This window comes from Amphiura filiformis, chromosome 1 (genome assembly GCF_039555335.1).
Source record: "Amphiura filiformis chromosome 1, Afil_fr2py, whole genome shotgun sequence".
Classification (NCBI taxonomy): domain Eukaryota; kingdom Metazoa; phylum Echinodermata; class Ophiuroidea; order Amphilepidida; family Amphiuridae; genus Amphiura; species Amphiura filiformis.
The window spans coordinates 56,214,754-56,235,152 of NC_092628.1; the positions used below are offsets into that span (position 1 = coordinate 56,214,754).

The following is a 20,399-nucleotide window of genomic DNA, read 5'->3' on the forward strand; positions in this document are numbered from 1 at the left end:
TTTCCTTATCAGATTTTGAACCGGGCGGGATACAAGTCGCTGACAAATGTAATAACACCATTTGGTGCAACACCCACCAGCGCTTTAAAAGTGTTTCTTGATTTGTAGTTTGAGTATGTTTGTTTCTGTGTGTCCATATTGTCCCTTGCATTCGCTACCTGGAATTCTGTACAATCCTGGATTATCCTGCAGTTGGAAAACTCTGCAAAGCATCCAGATAGGCTTACTTAGCGAGTCTCTGCCATAGAACAGACTATTTTTAATGTGATTTTAAAGAGATTTCAATGATGTTGTTCTTGACCTATGCTGAGGTTTGAATAAAATATGATTGTCTTCAGAGTCCTTGAACCTTGAGTATGTTTTGATGTACATTCTTAATCAATGTTTATTTGGAATATAATAAGTGTCACACACACAAAAAGCATGCCTATAAATGATGCAAAACTTCACTTTGCATCCTCTCCACCCTCGTACTGTCCTGAAACTTCACTGATGAGTAGGTTCTGCAGATTCACAAGAGCAGCGCATACCTTAAACATAATTGAAGCATAGCAGCGCATATGTGAGGGAATTAAGTCCAAGACGGCGTATCTCTTTATGCGTCCAATTGCACGTTCAACATGAATTCTCGCTCTTGCAATTTTGATCATAAAAACCGATTCCTGTTTGGTGAACACACCATTTGTCAGAAATGGTGGTAAGTTGAGAGAGTCTCCATGGGGCATCAAATCTTGAATAAGGGACCCTTTGTCTGCTAACACAAGGTCCCCTGCATACAACTGCTTCAGAACCCCGCTGTCTGCCACAATTTCCTTATCAGATTTTGAACCGGGATACAAGTCGCTGACAAATGTAATAACACCATTTGGTGCAACACCCACCAGCGCTTTAAAAGTGTTTCTTGATTTGTAGTTCGAGTACGTTTGTTTCTGTGTGTCCATATTGTCCCTTGCGTTCGCTACCTGGAATTCTGTACAATCCAGGGTTATCCTGCAGTTGGAAAACTCTGCAAAGCATCCAGGTAGGCAAGCCTGATTCTTTTTCAGCAATGGTAACGTCATGAAATCAAGGACTAAAATCTCATTCAGCACATAAAACCAAGTATGAAACACATTGGCCACAGTTGGTTCTTGCAACCACCGTGAATGTCTTCAAGATTTGTCCTTTTTACATTTCTTCATCAAAGGTGTATTGTCCACATTGAGAGTTCCAACTGTTTTTTTGTTGTAAGTGTAAGTGTTCCTTAACAAGATATGCATTTCTCAACTAAGCAGGTCCAGCCATCAACCATGTGTACAACATTTACTTATCATACATCTAGTGTAAAGTTCTATAATCAAACAAGTATTTTACCTAGCATTGCCCTTTCTGCTCTTCTGAAAAGCTTTGGCAGTTCAGGTTTTAACATATTTGTAAGTTTGTGGGCTGATCCTGTTGTCCCATATGCTTGATGGGCTCTCGATCTGGTTCCCTGCGGGCCCCGGTATAATATCACCACATCATATTTGTGAGAATGGCCTTGGGACTCGCTAGCAGCCCCCGTAGGGACCGCCTGCTCGTCCGGGACCGGAGCCCCAGTGGTAGCTTTAGCGTGGCCCTTGGAAGCAGCCACACTTGAACCTACCTGATCAGTCTTACCTGCAGTTTTGGTCTTCTTGGGCTTCGTTTTGTCTTTATATAAATTTCTAAATAAATAAATTTTGGATTTATAAAGCGCCTTTCTCCAGATCTTAGAGGAATCAAAGCGCTGTAATTTCGCTGCAATGGTGAATCATCACAATCAGATCGCATCAACTAGGTTGCTGCGAGCAGCGCACACCTATCCGCATTTAGATTGTAACATCCACCAATTATCTGTGCAGCTCCCCAAATTCCATTGGGTGAAGGAAGTTTTGATAACCAAACAACTAATCACCGATTTTTGCGATACAGGAGGAAACCGGAGATCCCGGAGAAAACCTGCGAGAGCGAGCATGGAATCGGGACAAACCAAGTGCACATGAGTCCTTGGGCCGCGTCGGGGCTTGAACCCGGGACCTCCGTGGTGCAAAGCGCGGGAATCACCGCTGCGCTAACTCGCCCTCCCTTTATGACGATGGCGAAGGCCTAGTCGAGTACTGCTTTCTAGGTCATCGAAGTGAACCTCCGACAGACCTACACATAAAGAAGAACATCTGTTATGTCTGGAACACTCCCTGTGAGTGTAGCAGAGTGGATGTGGGTCCCACTTTTTGGCCTGTAGTTAGAATAATTAAACACAATTATATCATTCAGCTAATTAAATTAATATCTTAAATGTAAGCATAATGTACAGTACAACTTCTTCTTCAACCAAGAAGGTTTTTTTTGTACTCCCCAAGTTCCTTTTCTTCACAAAATCCTGTGAAAACATTCCCATGACAATGTTTTTTATTTGTATTTTCAGTTTGATACCAAAATCATGTCTGTGTTCATATGTTCATATTATCTAGGAAGGCGACAAATTCTCTTGGGTCTTCTTTCCCATTTTTAAAGAGAGCTTGTTCATTTACAGGACTTCTCCTCTAAATTCTTCAAGCTTTTAAATGGTTGAGTTAACATGAAGCAATTGAGTCTAAAGGATGTAAATGTCAGTACAGTTCATTCATTCAGAGATTTGCCCCACCCCCTATTGACTATCCTGATAGCAGCATGGTTAGATGCACACTAATGTTGTCTATCATCTTTTATCTGGTGTCTTGGAAATCATCTTGCCAGTTGAAATAAGTGTAAGTTTCACACAAATTGTCAATAGTATCACAGATATGTTGTGCATAGTCTTCGGCAATCCTACCAGCTAATTCATCAACAGCAGCAGCAACAGGCTCATCTTTGGTTGTGATACTGTTTACGTGGACCTCTTCTTGGGTTGTTGCATCAAAACCAACTGTCACATCCTAAGTACATCTGTAGCTGCTAGTTTGGCATTCTGGAAGCTGAAGTCCATCAAAACTCGCCTTTGGATAGATCATCCAAGTCAGACTTTTCATAACTATTTTTCCCAGCCGTTCTGCTCTCTGGCCTTCCATCTTCATCCGTTGTGCCATTACCATTACCATGGATGCCAGGTGAATTACTGTCAGAGTCATTCTCAGACTTTTCAGGTTCTCCTACTACTGGGGGATCATGAGGCAGCTTCAATGCGTCAGGTGATATGGGTTTCTTCTACGACTCGCTGGGCACTTTCTGTCCTTTCAGCGTTGACTTGTACAGGGAGTAGTTGTTATCTGTTGGTCAACAAAGATTGAAAATCATTATCATGATATTTAGATTATAAATGTAACTAAATTTAGTAACTTATTGAGTAACATGCGAATACATTGCACATTACATACTCGTACTGGTGTCCGCATTTTGCAGTTTTGAGTCCCCTGACATCTGACTAATGGGGTCTCTGGTTGCCTTAAGGTCATTGTAAAAATCCAATATGGCCTTGATGTTACAGATAGCTTCCTTCTCATGACGATAATGTCTACATGTATTCTCATTCACATTTTGTATCTAAAATGTCATTTGTCTGAAAAAGTTGGTTTCACTATTCAGGTTGGATTCAAATAGGTACTGACTATCAATGTTGTTGGTGCGGGCCGCCATAGACCTGTTGTGCACATTCCAAAACCTTGCTTACTTTCCATAAGCCTATTTATCCGCTGCTTGTTCAATTTGATTGATTTTGCCATATTTGTGGCTCATTCAAGCAGTTCTTTGTGCATAGTGCCATTAGTTGTGGCTATGCTGTTGTCCTTCGCTTCTTTGTCATTCAAATATGATTTGTGGTGCTTTTTTTTCTAGTTTGCCTTGATTTAAGCATATTACTGATGAAATATTCAAGATGTATTCACAGTCATTGTGGCAGATGGTTTTGTTGATCAATTTGCCTGCATCTTCTATAACCTGTGTGAATATTCTCCCATTTTGAAGTTTCAACCCTCTTTCCTCAAAAAGTGATACATACTTTGTGTCTGTCACACCTGGGCAAGTCACTCTATCATTAGCAAATCTGTGCAGTTCTTATGCCTGTGAGTTTAATTGTACAGGAATTTTTTTCTCATACTTTTTTAGTTAAATTACATCCGAGCAGATCACACATGTATGTCAATGGTGACACACCCAAATTAGCCGGCCCGTTCACTGTTGAAATTTGGCCTAGACCCACATTGCCAATACTACCTAGAAAATTCATTGAAAATGTTCTCTCACCAGTCACGTTTCCTGGCTGAAACACAGTATCAGCTTCCTGAGCCATCTCTTATTGTTGTTGCATAAAATCGTCTCGATATTCTGGCATTGGTGGGCCTCCGTCTCCTTGAATTTCGATGTTTCCTACCCCCGCCATCTCAACGCCACCCGCTTCAGCCATGGAACCTTGCATCATCACATCGTCATTCACAACACTCGCTGTAGCCCTGGTAGATAAAGCATTGGCCGCTACAGTCGCCGACCCAGCACTTGTTGCTATGGTTACTTGTGGTACGGCATTTGTGGCATGCATTGTACTATTCATGTTGTTGTTTACTTGACCCGTCAGTCGCTGTATGGCCCTTGACTGGGATCTGGTTTGCCTCTCTGGCGGATTGGTACTCACACAACTCGTATCTTGATTAAAACACCCACGGCCACAACCACCTCTAGAACCTCTTCTTGCACCTCTATTAGTTCTTTTCCTTTTCCCCATCTTCGTAATGTTTTGAGTAAGGGTGTGAGAGAGTCCCGGGATTTTGAGTCCCGCCCGAGAATCCTTACCCAGGCATGAAATTCCCTGCCGGGTACCCGAAATTTAAAAAAAAATGATATCAAAATGCATTCAAATTCAATGCATTTTGATATCATTAATAGAGTTTGACATGAATACAAATTATCAATTTTCATATTAAAAACACAAAAGTTGTGCAAAAAACAAACAAATAGTGTATGTATAGAGCACAAACGTTTACCTAACCTTGCTTTTTATAGATTTTGCCTCATCTTAGCATGTTGTGGTCTCATGAAGATTCCTCCACAACTGAAGGCACGTTCAACTGTTGCGCCAATAGCACACAGGGACAACACCTTTGTTGCTAGTTTAAATAGACTGGGGAACAGGGATGCATTTGTTGCCCAGAAACAAAGAGGATAAGTGGTTGAACTTGTCACTTCATAGGCATCGCAAATCTCAAAATATCGCTTAACCTGTCCATCAGAACTGCAGCTTTCTGGATGCTGAAGTCCATCATATACTATGGTGTCAGCGTTTTGCAGTCTCAAATCCCCTGACATCTGACTAATGGGGTATCTGGTTGCCTTAAGGTCATTGTAAAAATCCAATATTGCCTTTGTGTTATAGATAAGTTTTCTAGCTTCCTTCTCATGACGATAATGTCCATTCTTATTCACATAGTCGAGTTTCTTGTACTCAAGATTCTTTGCTTCACAAAATCCTGTGAAAACATTCCCATGACAATGTTCTTTACTTGGCAATCTGTTGGGATAAGTGCTTAATCCAGGGACCTCGCTCTATGCGCCGATACCAACCGCCCAGTCTGGTTATTGCAAAGTGGTTCACACTTTGGGCATGTGTCATCTGACAGATCGGGGAAAACTTTTTTGATGTTAATTGGATCCACCTCTTTTCGACTTCCTTCCTGCCTTTCTCCCTTTTTTTTCTGCCGATTATTGGCTGCTCTTCTGGAGATTGCAGCTGCAATCTCACCCTTTCTTTTCTTGTGAGTTGCATGTTTGTTCCTGGCTTGCCTGATTGACCAGTTCACAACTCTCTCACACTTATTCTGGTACATCATCAAGCCATGGTACGACATCATTGGTTAAATATCAAAGAATAAAGAATACTAAAGTTGTCAGCTATGGCCAAATGGTACTGACAGGGTCAAAATCCCAACATATTTTAACCCCTTATGTAATCTAATACTTACCAACAGCAATACGATGCGCTAGTATAAGGTATTTATGATGTTTCGTATTCCAAAACAGAATGATGTAGATTTCCCATTGGATGGCCAAGAAGTCACCATGATTTTCCTTTTGGGCATCTATGTGTACGAGCTGTAGAAGACTGTACCAGGCCATGCCTCTGGCATATTCGTTAAGGTGGTCTGGTGAAGTTGTGCATTTGATTTGAGCTTGTCTACAGCCTGTACTACGATACCAATCCCCTTTTGAAAAAGATTGATATAACTCCGCCAAATACACATTACTGGTACTTAATTATAGGAAGAAGCAATTCTCAGAATTTGGAGATTAAATTAAGCAAATAAAACACATATGAAATTGTTGCATTCACCCCCATATTCACTGTCTTGTGGAGCACCCCACTACGGGTTTCATCAAGATTGTCAAGATAGTTGACGGTTTTGATCTTGCTTTCATGTATTCTGCAGGATAAATAACACATGGTGGCATTAGGACACTTAGATTTTGCAGAGCTGAACATGCCCATTATTTCTTCTGCATCAATGTTATGAGACCTTTGATAATGCAGTCTCCTCCTGTAACGTTTGAGTGATATCAAATTCAAAGTACTTGGTGTACTGTCTTTATAAGACAGTGATGACTGCTTGGAGGCAGCTCATCATAATTGAGGTACATTGGGGATCCATTGGTAGACTGAAGGGCTGTAAAGGTGGCATCAGCATGCACCTGCTAAACAATGAAATTCTCAGTTGCCATAATCAGATTCACTGGGTTTTTTGAGGCTTTCTTCAGAGGGCCTGTCAGAAGGTTCCCAAGTAATCCTAACACCTGTAGTTGCACGTTGGAACTACAATGAAATTCTCATTTGCCATTATCAGGTTCATTGGGGTTTTTTAGGCTTCCTTCAGAGCTTCAACCACCCTTTTGACCTCTCTGATGTCGTCAACATGGTTGATTTGATATTGGCTGGACGTATAAAATCGCTGCATCCAAGGGCCTGTCAGAAGTTTTCCAAGTAATCCTAACACCTGTAGTTCCACATTGGCTGTACTCTTGGTGAAGTCAGACAGAATTGCACTTCTCAAACCTCACGATGTTCATGTGTTCAACAAAGTTATAATATTGTAATGTTCTATTAACTTTCCACTTATGAAGAACAGAACGTACAATCTGTTGCCACGGTAGCGTGGCAGGACACCTCTGTGGATGTTTATATCATCCAGGAAGGTGACAAATCCTCTTGGGTCACCTTTGCGATTTTTTGTCGTGGAGCTTGTTCATCTGCAGGACTATGTTTCCAGCTATATGGTCTTTCCCAAACACTTTGCCTCTAGATTCTTCAAGGTTTTAAGGGCTGAGTGAACAGATGAAGCAATTGAGTCTAAAGGATGCAAATGTCAGTACAGTTCATTCAGAGATTTGCCCCACCCGCTATTGACTATCCTGATAGCAGCATGGTTAGATGCACACCGGTCAGTAAGTGTATTACTGATGTTGTCTATCATCTTTTATCTGGTGTCTTGGAAATCAGCTTGCTCCTTGAAATAAGTGTAAGTTTCACACAAATTGTCAATAGTATCACAGATATGTTGTGCATAGTCCTCGGCAGTCCTACCAGCTAATTCTTCAACAGCAGCAGCAACACATTAATCTTTGGTTGTGAAGTGCATACTGTTAATGTGGACCTCTTATGGGTTGTTACAACTCAGCACTTGCCCCTAGCTCTCGAGCCATAAGTTCGACTGCACTGCATTGAGGAACACTTGGGGGTGCATAATGCTGTTGGTGAAAGATTCAAATATTACCTGCCTTCAAAATACTCTGCTGATATTTCTTTCAGCCTTTGGCTCCAAACTATGCACATGCCTGCAAGTATTAAGCAGGTCTTGATGTAACTGGTGCATCATAGAAGAAATTTCCACAAGGTTTGCTAAAGGCTTTTTCTTTTGCCGCCTTATACTTATTTTGGAAAAGGAATATTCACTATTCAGAAGTCTTTCTGCACAATTTCTTTTCTCAGACACAGATTTCAGGAAGGCATTTGTCGCTCTAAGTTGTTGACCTACATTGACTACATCAGTAGTCATGTCTTTAATCATACAGAGACATGGGCTTCTAAACTGCACAGCTTTGTGCATCTGCATCTTTCTGGATGCTGAAGTACATCATATACTACATGTATGGTGTTAGCATTTTGGAAGTCTCGAGTCCCCTGACATCTGACTAATGGGGTCTCTGGTTGCCTTATAAGGTCATTGTAAAAATTCAATATTGCCTTTGTGTTATAGATAAGTTTTCCAGCTTCTATTCTTTCTCATGGCGATAATGTCCATTCTTATTCACATAGTCGAGTTTCTTGTACTCGAGTTTCTTTTCTTCACAAAATCCTGTGAAAACATTCCCATGACAATGTTCTTTACTTGAATTTGTTGGGATAAGCGCTCAATTGAGCAACCTAGCTTAATCAAGTGACCTCAATCTATGCGCCGATACCAACCGCCCAGTCTAGTGATGTCAAAGTGGTTCTCACTTTGGGCATTGAGATCAGACAGGCATTGTCCTCTTCAGAAAATTTCATATCAGCGGTACTCAATGTGACTAGGTGTCGCCACGGCTTGCTGTGATGTCTTGCCTTCATCATGGTCATCTTGCTGGTATTTATTTGTTTCTTTTAAATGTGTCTGAACACCAACATTTCATTTGGCAGTAGATTTGGCTTGCTGACGTTGAGGGCATTTGCATATTCTAGTGAACGCCAATTTCTTCTGACTCCATTTGACCAGGTTGGTATTGTATCAACAGAAACTTCTGCTTCAGTTGTGTAGTGGATAGATTTTAAGATCTCTTTTGATCTTTTAAAGTATGCATCTGTTTTGTCTTTCCCCTTCCTGGCAAGAAATCACTGTCCATATGTATATCATAAACTCAAATGGTAAAGACAGAATGCCAGTACTGAATCTGTATAGAGTTAATGGACATATCACAAGACAAGTTCTACATATTTAACTTTGAGAATACCAGAAATCAAGTTACTTTGACAGTATTCAGAAAACAATCAAAACCATTCTGAGAGATGCAAAACCCTCCAACATACTGTAGTAGTAGACAGAGAAGGCAATATAGATGTGTGATTTTGATATCAGTTGTCAACAAGTAGATTCTATCACAACAACTAAGGTTGCTACCAACCTTATATGGCACCATAAAGAATAGACCCAACAGCTTCCAAACAAGGCTATAAAACTAAGTCAGATGTATGGATTCTTGGGATCACATTGAGACACTCCCATATAAGACAAAAAAAAACATGTTTGTTTCCTGAAGCTCTTCCAAAAAATGCAATGCAGAATGTGTTATTTTTTTTACTATTACAAAATCAGCAATGAGCAAGCACACTGGTTACATCACCATTTTTAGTGCCGCAATTGCTCGCTTCATTTAAGTCATTTCCCATTTCCGTTGCAGCTCTCGTTTGGTGGGTTTGTAGTTTTTGACCATTCTGTAGGAAGAAAAAGAAACAAAAAAATTTAAATATAAGTTTACATGAATTTCATGATAATAATAAAACATCTGTAACCTAAAACTGTAATTAACACATTTGATTCAACTGTAAAATGGCAAAACATAAAACATTAATTCCTTCAGCATGACTGATCTCGCTTTCTGAGCTTGTATAGAACTTCTGCATCCACTGGCCACAGAGCAGCTTGCCAATGAGACCTAGAACTTGCATTTCAGTACATGCGACAGTGCTACTGAAATCATTTATAAGACTCTTTACGAGACCACCACATGATACAGCTCCATTAGTAAAAAATTCTAGAAACAGTTTTATTGGTTCATTGTTTACCTGAACTTTGTTAACTTAGCCTATTCTGTTGTATTATACATTCAAATAAATCAAAAATGTATCATTAACATAATAAATGGTGAATTCAGTGAATAATATATTACCTTAGTGGTATTTGTTTACACAGGAGGCTATTTTTAAATCCAGACTGCTCCATACCAGGCACACCAACAACTTTGAGACTTTTGTAACTTGAAGAGCTGCATCAGGTAGTCTGTAATACTCCCTGCAACTTTGAGACTTTTGTAACTTGAAGAGCTTCGTCAGGTAGTCTGTAATACTCCCTGCAACTTTGAGACTTTTGTCACTTGAAGAGCTGCGTCAGGTAGTCTGTAATACTCCCTGCAACTTTGAGACTTTTGTAACTTGAAGTGCAGCATCAGGTAGTCTGTAATACTCCCTGCAACTTTGAGACTTTTGTCACTTGAAGAGCTGCATCAGGTAGTCTGTAATACTCCCTGTAACTTTGAGACTTTTGTCACTTGAAGAGCTGCATCAGGTAGTCTGTAATACTCCCTGCAACTTTGAGACTTTTGCCACTTGAAGAGCTGCATCAGGTAGTCTGTAATACTCCCTGCAACTTTGAGACTTTTGTAACTTGAAGAGCTGCGTCAGGTAGTCTGTAATACTCCCTGCAACTTTGAGACTTTTGTAACTTGAAGAGCTGCATCAGGTAGTCTGTAATACTCCCTGCAACTTTGAGACTTTTGTCACTTGAAGAGCTGCATCAGGTAGTCTGTAATACTCCCTGCAACTTTGAGACTTTTGTCACTTGAAGAGCTGCATCAGGTAGTCTGTAATACTCCCTGCAACTTTGAGACTTTTGTCACTTGAAGAGCTGCATTAGGTAGTCTGTAATACTCCCTGCAACTTTGAGACTTTTGTCACTTGAAGAGTAGCATCAGGTAGTCTGTAATACTCCCTGCAACTTTGAGACTTTTGTCACTTGAAGAGCTGCATCAGGTAGTCTGTAATACTCCCTGCAACTTTGAGACTTTTGTCACTTGAAGAGCTGCATCAGGCAGTCGATAATACTCTCTGTACCTGCACATCATGTCCTAGAAAGTTTGCAAGCACATCCAGCTCATTGTCCTTCAGATTCATGACCTGTGACACAACTGCAATATGCTTCCTTATACTTGTGGATCTTAGTAAGTCAGGTTTCTTGGCATTACACACCAAGGAAAATGTATGTAGAGTATCAGATCCATGGATGTGATATAATGGCAAATACAAAGATGTTGCTTGGGTTAACCCCCACACTTTGCATGTACTTGGTCAAGAAATCTACCTGCTGTTTCAATCAACAGAACTGGCTCAATATGTGGCCTCTCCCCTGTGCTTTTTCCAAATATTTCACACCGCCACATGACTTTCACTAGTTCCTGCTAAAATTTACTCATGAAGGTTGTATCAAACACCTCACTCTCACCATACTTTACATTACTGTAATCTTCTAGGGTTCGTTTTGACATCTCCCCTGCCATCTACGGTTGAACAGGATATTGCTCAGCCAGAGTAACTTTTGACAAGAAAGTTGTATCAAACACCTCACTCTCACCATACTTTACATTACTGTAATCTTCTAGGGTTCGTTTTGACATCTCTCCTGCCATCTACGGTTGAACAGGATATTGCTCAGCCAGAATAACTTTTGACAAGAAAGTTGTATCAAACACCTCACTCTCACCATACTTTACATTACTGTAATCTTCTAGGGTTCGTTTTGACATCTCCCCTGCCATCTACGGTTGAACAGGATTTTGCTCAGCCAGAGTAACTTTTGACAAGAAAGTTGTATCAAACACCTCACTCTCACCATACTTTACATTACTGTAATCTTCTAGGTTTCGTTTTGACATCTCCCCTGCCATCTACGGTTGAACAGGATATTGCTCAGCCAGAGTAACTTTTGACAAGAAAGTTGTATCAAACACTTCACTCTCTTCAGGTCTCTAGGAAGCCGGTGAATAGTGTGTCCGCCTTACAACACCAACATCCCCACTCAAACTTGGAATAAATCCAGCTGTTCCTCGCGTGTTGGATTTGGATTTCGCTATGCTATCATGTTTATCGGATCCGATGTGTCGGCCAGCATCATTGCGCCCACCGTATTTTACAGAGACATCACAAGAACATATCATGCAAAATGTGTATAGTTCACTCTTTGAAGATTTTCTGATACACAGCCATTCTTCATGGTATGCATCCTTGTACTTCTGCGAGTATTTCGGCTTTTTTTCTCGGGTTCTGTTCCTCCGGCACTTTCATTATGTGACGCCATTTTGTTTGTTGTGAAAATCCCATGCATTAGGCTAAGTCCTCCAATCAAATAACCTTTACGCACGATCGTTGCGCCGTGCTTTGCACACGCCATCAGCATTGTATGGAGTACATTATATACAGATAACATACACTTAGGCTAAATTTGTTTGTATTTTATTAAACATTACGCTTGGTAATTATTGCAGTAAATTCAGACACACAGACATACATGTAATTAATTTGTAATTTATTCATTGAGAACATTGAGAAGGATTGTTGTAAGCTGGTACATGTAGATCGCTGTTCTCCATCCCCACCAGACATGGCTTGTTGACGCCAATTGTTGAATTAGCCTGTCACATCTCTACAAGGTCCTCTAAACAATTAACATGTCAGTTCTTGTACAGTGTAGGCCAATCTGGTGCAAATTTTGTATGACCTGCGATCAGAAAATGAAGGTGAATAACTGTGTGCATCTTGTCCTTCATGCCAGATACCAAAGGCCGTATTTGTTTTTATTCTGGCCACTGCAGTTATCACAATGCAAGTGAACTCTGGTTTCTCTAAACCTGCACATGAGAAAAATAAGTCATATACGGAGGAAATGACTGAGTTTGATCCCTTGCTTACCACCATGCCTTCATCTTCTAAAATATATCAACAGCTATTGCACAGCCTCTCAACATGTACGGTACTCCAAAATATACCACACTTTGGGGGGGGGGGGCAAGAAATATATTGGCCCTGCTTGCTGGGGGTCTGATGGAAAAATGCGCTTGTCGTGCAAAATCAAAACCGTAGTTTATGGTGATTGAGCAGGGTGCTGTCTTAGAGTCTAGTGTGGATTTATTGCTGTATTGGCATCCTCATCCATTTGCCGGTAAATATCTCATTCACGGTCTACATGCATGAGATGTGCACATTGTGCATCAAGTTACAGCTGCTCTGCATCCCCCATGTATGACACGTGTAGGGCACTTTTAAGTGCCCTAAAACAAATGATAACAATATTGCAATTTTTGTAGGTTTGTACACATACATTGCTGTTCTCCATCTCCCCAGACATGGCTTGTTGACGCCTATTGTTGAACTAGCCTGTCACATCTCTACAAGGTCCTCTAAACAGTTAACATCTCAGTTCTTATAGGACTTTTTCAATAACCCAAAGCACCAATCTGGCGCTAATTTTGCATGACCTGCGATCAGAAAATGAAGGTGAATAACTGTGTTGCATCTTATCCTCCATGCCAGATACCAAAGGGGGCATTTGTTTTTATTCTGGCCACTGCGGTTATCGCAATGCAAGTGAACTTGTTCTACATCCCCACCAGACAGTTGACGCCTATTGTTGAACTATCCTGCCACATCTCTACAAGGTCCTCTAAACAGTTAACATGTCAGTTCTTGTAGGACTTTTTCAATAACCCAAAGCATCAATCTGGTGCAAATTTCATATAACCTGCGATCAGAAAATTAAGGTGAATAACTGTGTGCATCTTGTCTTCCATGCCAGATACCAAAAGGGGTATTTGTTTTTATTCTGGCCACTACAGTTATCACCATGCAAGTTGACACTTGTTTCTCTAAACCTGTGCATGAGAAAAAAATCTTATACAGAGGAAATGACTGAGTTTGATCCCTTGCTGACCACCATGCCTTTATCAATCAAATATATCTCTTGCTATGGCACAGCTTCTCTACATACGCCAAATATACCACACTTTCTTCAATGAAGATAGGTGGTCTTACAGCGGGCCGATCAGCTGCAATTCCTTTGCTCAAACTTTTAGCTAGTGTGGATTTAGGAACACCATACTGTTTACGCAGCTGCTTGTATAGTAAGTTTCTTGCAGAGTTTATATTGCCTAATTCTGTTTCCCAGAGTGTTGAGAGTTGCCCACCTCTCGCTTTCATTATTTCTCCATGAGGGCTGAGGGGTTTTTAGTTCATGTTTGTTGGCAAGGTTTATTAATCTTGTTTATGGCACCTGAAGTTTCTAGTATTAGATTATAGAGTGAGGTCAGCATTGTTGTTTAGCAGTCTGCTTAAGAGGCCTTCGTTTTTATTGGAGGAATATAGCAGCCCATCAGGTGTGCAGGCAGGTAAGTTGTGCCACCTTTTGACCTCTCATTTAAGCATTCTATCCATGATAATAAAGTTGCATTCTATGCCTTCACCTCCCTCTTTGAATCTGTATAGGATCTTGGGTAGTAGGAATTTGTTTAAAATGACATTTATCTACTTTTTTGAGTAGGTTCATTAATTGATCAGTGATGGTCACTCTGTCTGTGTCATGCCAAATTCCAACGCCACCTCCGTCACCCTCCTGTGGATGTGCCATTCTGACGCCACCTCCTCCGCCCTCTGGATGTGCCATTCAGACGCCACCTCCTTCACACTCCTGTGGATGTGCCATTCCGACGCCACCTCCTTCACCCTCCTGTGGATGTGCCATTTCAATGCCACCTCCTTCATTTTGAAATATGTCCCGCCCCCTGGTGTTTGCCTAACCACCACTTCCACCCCCTTCTGGTCAGCTCTTCCAGCTCCATGATTACAGGCTCAGACATTCTAAAACAAAAGAAAACAATTAATAGGTGGGGGGGGGGCAATGATTATTGGCAGGCTGAGGGGGAGGTGCTCTCTTCTATATCGGTCAAAAAACCAAAAAAAATTAATTTAAGAAAGTGTAGGCCTAACACCAATTGACATTTACTTTGGCATGAGGTTTATTTTAATTAAAAATAATCTTTTGTTTAAATCATAAAATATAAGACCATGAGAGAAAGTAAAAGCAGAATTGAAAAAGGGTGCAAGAAATTTATTGATAGTATTGTTATTTCGTATTTATTTATTTATTAGGCAAAAAAAAAGTGTGTCTCAAAGCTCACGAGTGGTTTGAAAACAAATGCGAAATGCAACTGGACTCACATTTTTTAGGTGTTTTGGGAAAAAAATCCATATCTTTCATGAAAAATCTTAACATGATCTGAAGTCTGAACATGTTGTCTGGATTTCCTCAGAGCCAATCCAGCTTCTCGAATGAGTAGTACCCTTTCTGATACATTTGGACTGCGTCAGTTCATGTCAGGACGATTATCAGATGAAGCACTTCCGGAGAGAGTAGAGGTTGTTGGCTTATTTCTGAGACCGTCATGGCCCGTTGCCTTTTAATTTGATCATAAGAGGATTCATGTTTAGTGCCAGCTTTGTAAGATGTTCAATGTTCTCTGAAGTTGTAAAGTGAATGATGCATTTCATTTTTGACTGGTGGAAATCAGTTAAGAGGATGGTGCTATCATTGACAAGACTTTCTGATGGAGTCTGGTGTACATTTGTCTGTGTAAAGAATGTTGATATCATTCTATATCTTCTGCATTAGAGGTGATGTGATTTGTTGATATATAGCCCATCTCTCTCATCCCAGCTAAAATGATGTCGTCTACCCAATAATAATTATGTTGATCGACTCAACACAAATGATTCATCAAATTCTGGTGTTCGGATGACTGAAACATTCAGTCATAAGATGAAATCTGTTAAAATTAATGATCACATTTTCTGGCCAATCGAGATGCCAATGTTAGGACGGGTTTGTCCAAATTGGATCCATCTTTTTATGTTAATCATAAAATTCTGTATGAAAGAGATAGTCTTCTGCAGCTTTGGCACATATGCCAGATTGAATACATAAAATGTAGCAGCTAAGTGCAGTAGTGATGTTATCTGTAGCACAGATCTCCATTTCTTCGGCCACAATTTTGAACTCTTCTGATTCAAAGATTCCTTTGAGTCCTTCCTTGCTCGTTTGAATATACACAGAGTTCATGTTCTGGTCATCCTGAAAAAAAAATGGTAGTAGTGGTGTTATTGAGGGAAAAGAGGGACAGGTGGCCCATGTGCTACCTTAGGATCAGGACCACCAAAAGATTTCTAACATATTTGAGAAAAGCTTTGTAACTATGTATACATGAAGTTCAATTTTGAAAAGTTTGAAAGCAATCTCTGTTTGAAATTACTTTCCTGATCAGCTATTGTAGACCTGCAAGGCTGCACCAAAATTTAGACCTGGTCTTGGAGAAATTTTGTCATCTTACTCAAATCTCTTCCTAAAGTAATTATCTGAAGATTCAGATATTACAGAATGACTATGGGAAACAATGGAACAAGTAATATGCTTTTTGGCAGAACTAAATTTCATTTAGACCAGGTCTCATTCTTTTTAATATGCATACGTACCATAGGGTTTCTAGCATCTCAACACACTACATTTGCATCAAAACCCTTCCCCATTTGCTACTGAGCTACTGAATGATCTTTTTCTACTTTGTGATTTGTTGATATATAGCCCATCTCTCTCATCCCAGCTAAAATGATGTCGTCTGGTTAAAGTCAAGACATTTGATGAACATTTCCTCACTCTTTCAATCAAGGGAGACACAGAGTGTGTTAAAATGTTGTCTGTGGTGATATGTAGCTGAGGAGTTGTGAAAAAGGCACAATGAACATGTTACCGCTGTAAGACTGGTGATGAGACTTGCATTGATTGTGGTGTGTATTGAGAATAGATCATAAAAGATTTTACATGAATATTAATTATCGGATATTAAATTTGCACAGTATTTTTGTGGGAGCTGAGAGTACATCAGACATATCGAATTGCATCCTGAATACGAGGAATGTCCTGATATCAAATAATTTAATTTTAATTTGTACTTTGAAGTTAAGGGATGGGGTATGAATGTTTGGACAGTATTTATTTTGGGACATTAGAGCACATCAGACATATCGAATCGCGTTCTGAATCGAAGAATGTCATTCTGATATCAAATAATTTTCATTTTTGAAATTGCAATTTAATACACATTTTATGGCAAATCATTAAAATTGATATTTTTGATATTTAACAGTACTTGAAGTAAACTTTATAAATCTGATGATTTATACTTAAAGTGTATGTAGGTGGAATGAAAAGCCGACGATCAATTGAAAATTTTGACCTTCGTATTGAAGATATGGATTTTTTTTCCCAAAACACCAAAAAAATTAGGTCTTTTGGGAAAAAAATCCATATCTTCAATATGAAAGGTCAAAATTTTCAATTGACTGTCTGCTTTTCCTCCCTGCTACATACACTTTAAGAATATATCATTAGATTTATATAATTTACTTCGAGGACTGTTATATATCAAATATTTGAAAAATATCAAATTTTTATAATTTGTCATAAAATTTGTATTATATTGTGATTTTCAAAAATGAAAATTATTTGATATCAGAAAGACATGCTTCAGTATTCAGAATGCAATTCGATAGGTCTGAGGTGCTCTCATGTCCCACAAAAAAAAATACTGTCGAAACATAATAAACGCTCATTTTAGATCCCTTAAACTGACCCCATCATTTTCATGCTACAATCCAGGAAAAAAAGGTTGGCACAGTTTGCCTGTCTTTTGGTATATCTCTGCCCCGCTCCCCCAATTCAATGTTGGACCAAGCCATGTTGTCAACAGGTCCGTGAGACCCTCCAACATTGAATGATGGGGAGTGGGGAAGGGTGAGATATAGGGGGGAGTCTGTACTTTCAATATAGTGCATGCATGTTTCTCTCGCCTCCCCAATTTTAATAGGGCACGCATATCCATTGTTTAGTGCAGGTGTGCCAACTATTAATTTCGCGGGTTGTCCGAATCAATTCCAAAAAAATGTATCTAATTTCATATTTTGGCTTGTAAAATTAAAACCATTAAAGGTATGGCCACCAAATTTTCAGGGAATAATCCTCACATTCATATTAATATATGAAATTAATATTAACAAAAAATATTGTGAAATAAGGTATAAGTCAAAAGAATATTATATAATTGCTGATTATTTTCGAAGTTTAAAGCCATGATAACTCGTCCAAAAATATGCATCTAATTTCATATTTTGGTTTATAAAATAAAAACCATAAAATGTATGACCACCAAATTTGTAGGGAGTAATCCACACATTCATATCAATATGTAAAGTTCATATTGATAAAAAACATATTGTGAAATAAGGGATTAGTCAAAAGAATATTATATGATTGCCGATTATTTTCGTAGTTTAAAGCTATGATAATTCTTCCAAAAATGATCGATTATCGATAATCAATCAATCCTTTTTAATATTCCATGTTTAAAAATGTATAGGCATATGCAAGCAACAAAACTGTATATCTGCAGAAATTTGAAAATATGACTTTCTCCTCAGTGCTATAAAAGCATCATTTTTTTCACCATTTATATGCACATCATATCTCATGCAACCTGAAGGAACGAAACTTGTTTCCGGTTTGGATTGTAACACCTTAAAATTCACATTTTTCGTAAAATACGGCTCAAATATTTTTTTCTGAATTGAAAAATCTCTCATCGTATATAATGGCCATATTAGACATTGTGATTGTCAATTTCAAACTTTTTTTTAGTTCAATCATCATGGCCGTGGACACGTGATGCTCTGTTTTGAAAGCCATCTCCGAGTTTCCATTTTGACAAACAACTCGGTGCGGCAATTATGGTGATATTTGTACAGTACCGTAAAATAAAGGTAGAAATACAGAAAAAAAAAAGAAGGACGGACATTGGCAAAAATTAATAGAATGACGAATATAACTGAATCATTAACTGAATATTTATCATATAGCAGGTGTTGGCTGACATTGTGCTCCACATTTAGTTCATTTTTTGTCCGGGATAAATAATTACGGGACAAAATCGGACGGTATACACGTCTTTAAAGAGTAACAAATTTTAATATAATATTACTTTATTTTTTATTTTTACAAACTTGTATATCGTTCGCTTTTGTCCCAAAATCATTTTACCTGTGGCAGATGCCGTATCCATTACGCCACAGAGCTGTGTTACTTCAACAGGCTTAAACTGTAATGCTATTCAAGATGCATGTATATAAATTTACGCTCTACAGACGGTAAACAGTCAAACAAATCACACTTTTACGGCATTTGTTTCATTAACTGAATATTTATCATATAGCAGGTGTTGGCTGACATTGTGCTCCACATTTATTTCAGTTTTGGGCCGGGGTAAAATGATTTTGGGACAAAAGCGAACGATATACACGTAAAAAAAAAAAAAATAAAGTAATATTATATTAAAATTCTTTACTCTTTAAAGACGTGTATACCGTCCGATTTTGTCCCGTAGTCATTTATCCCGGACAAAAAATGAACTAAATGTGTTGCACAATGTCAGCCAACACCTGCTATATGATAAATATTCAGTTAATGAAACAAATGCCGTAAAAAATGTATTTTTTTGGACTGTATATCGTATGTAGAGCGTATATTTATATACATGCATCTTGAATAGCATTATATTATAGTTTAAGCCTGTTGAAGTTACGCAGCTCTGTGGCGCAATGGATACGGCATCTGCCACAGGCGCAGTGGAACACGGGTTCGAGCCCCTGAATGTATTTAGATTTCTTTTTCATTATTATTTTACAATATTATTCATCATATTATATTTGTCATTCTATTAATCTTTGCCAATGTTCTCTTTTTTCTGTATGTCTACCTATATTTTACGCCACTGTACAAATATCATCGTAATTTCCGCACTGATGATGTTTTTATATTGACATACGTAAAATTGCCCTATCTATGATACGGGTGCAATTACCCCCAGACAGAAATAATTCGACCACAAACACCAATTGCGTATCTGTCAGGCATTCAGACAGACATTCATATATTTATTTGCATCAAATATCATATGTTACAATAAATTAGCATGCACATTAAGAAAACAGCTTCCACAATACTTTGAAAATATAGTTAGTATTATTACCAGGACCTAGATGAACCTACCTAAGATACCTCCCCAGTGAACTATCTACCTGGGAGCTGATTAAGTCATAACAAAACTATATTATTGGATATACCGCCCCAGTGAACAATCTACCTGGAATCTAGTACCTCCCCAGTGAACAATCTACCTGGGAGCTGAATTGATCATGAATCAGGACCTAGATGAACCTACCTAAGTTACCTCAACCCAGTGAACAACCTACCTGGGAACTGATCATGTCATAATGAATATATTATTGGATATACCGTCCCAGTGAACAATCTACCTGGAATCTAGTACCTCCCCAGTGAACAATCTACCTGGGAGCTGAATTGATCATGAATCAGGAGCTGATCATGTCATAACTAAACAAATGAATAATTATATTAGTGAATAGTGGGCTGAATCTTTACGATAACTGTGCATGAATACTGTTCTTCCAAGAGATTGCTTCCTGGAATCCTAGGAGAGAAATTCCTGAAAGGTTAATTTGGATATAAAATAGTATATTAATC

At 38.9% G+C, this 20,399-nt stretch overlaps 1 protein-coding gene and 1 pseudogene across 1 annotated transcript; both read right to left on the minus strand.

Annotated features, from left to right (window-relative positions):
* Positions 1–446: 446 nt before the first annotated feature.
* On the minus strand, positions 447–1,061 carry LOC140161808 (uncharacterized). Its single transcript, XM_072185109.1, has one exon. The coding sequence runs from the start codon at positions 1,059–1,061 to the stop codon at positions 447–449; it is 615 nt and encodes a 204-aa protein (XP_072041210.1).
* A 5,757-nt stretch (positions 1,062–6,818) lies between these two features.
* LOC140161816 (uncharacterized) overlaps positions 6,819–20,399 on the minus strand; it is a 54,096-nt pseudogene continuing 40,515 nt past the window's right edge.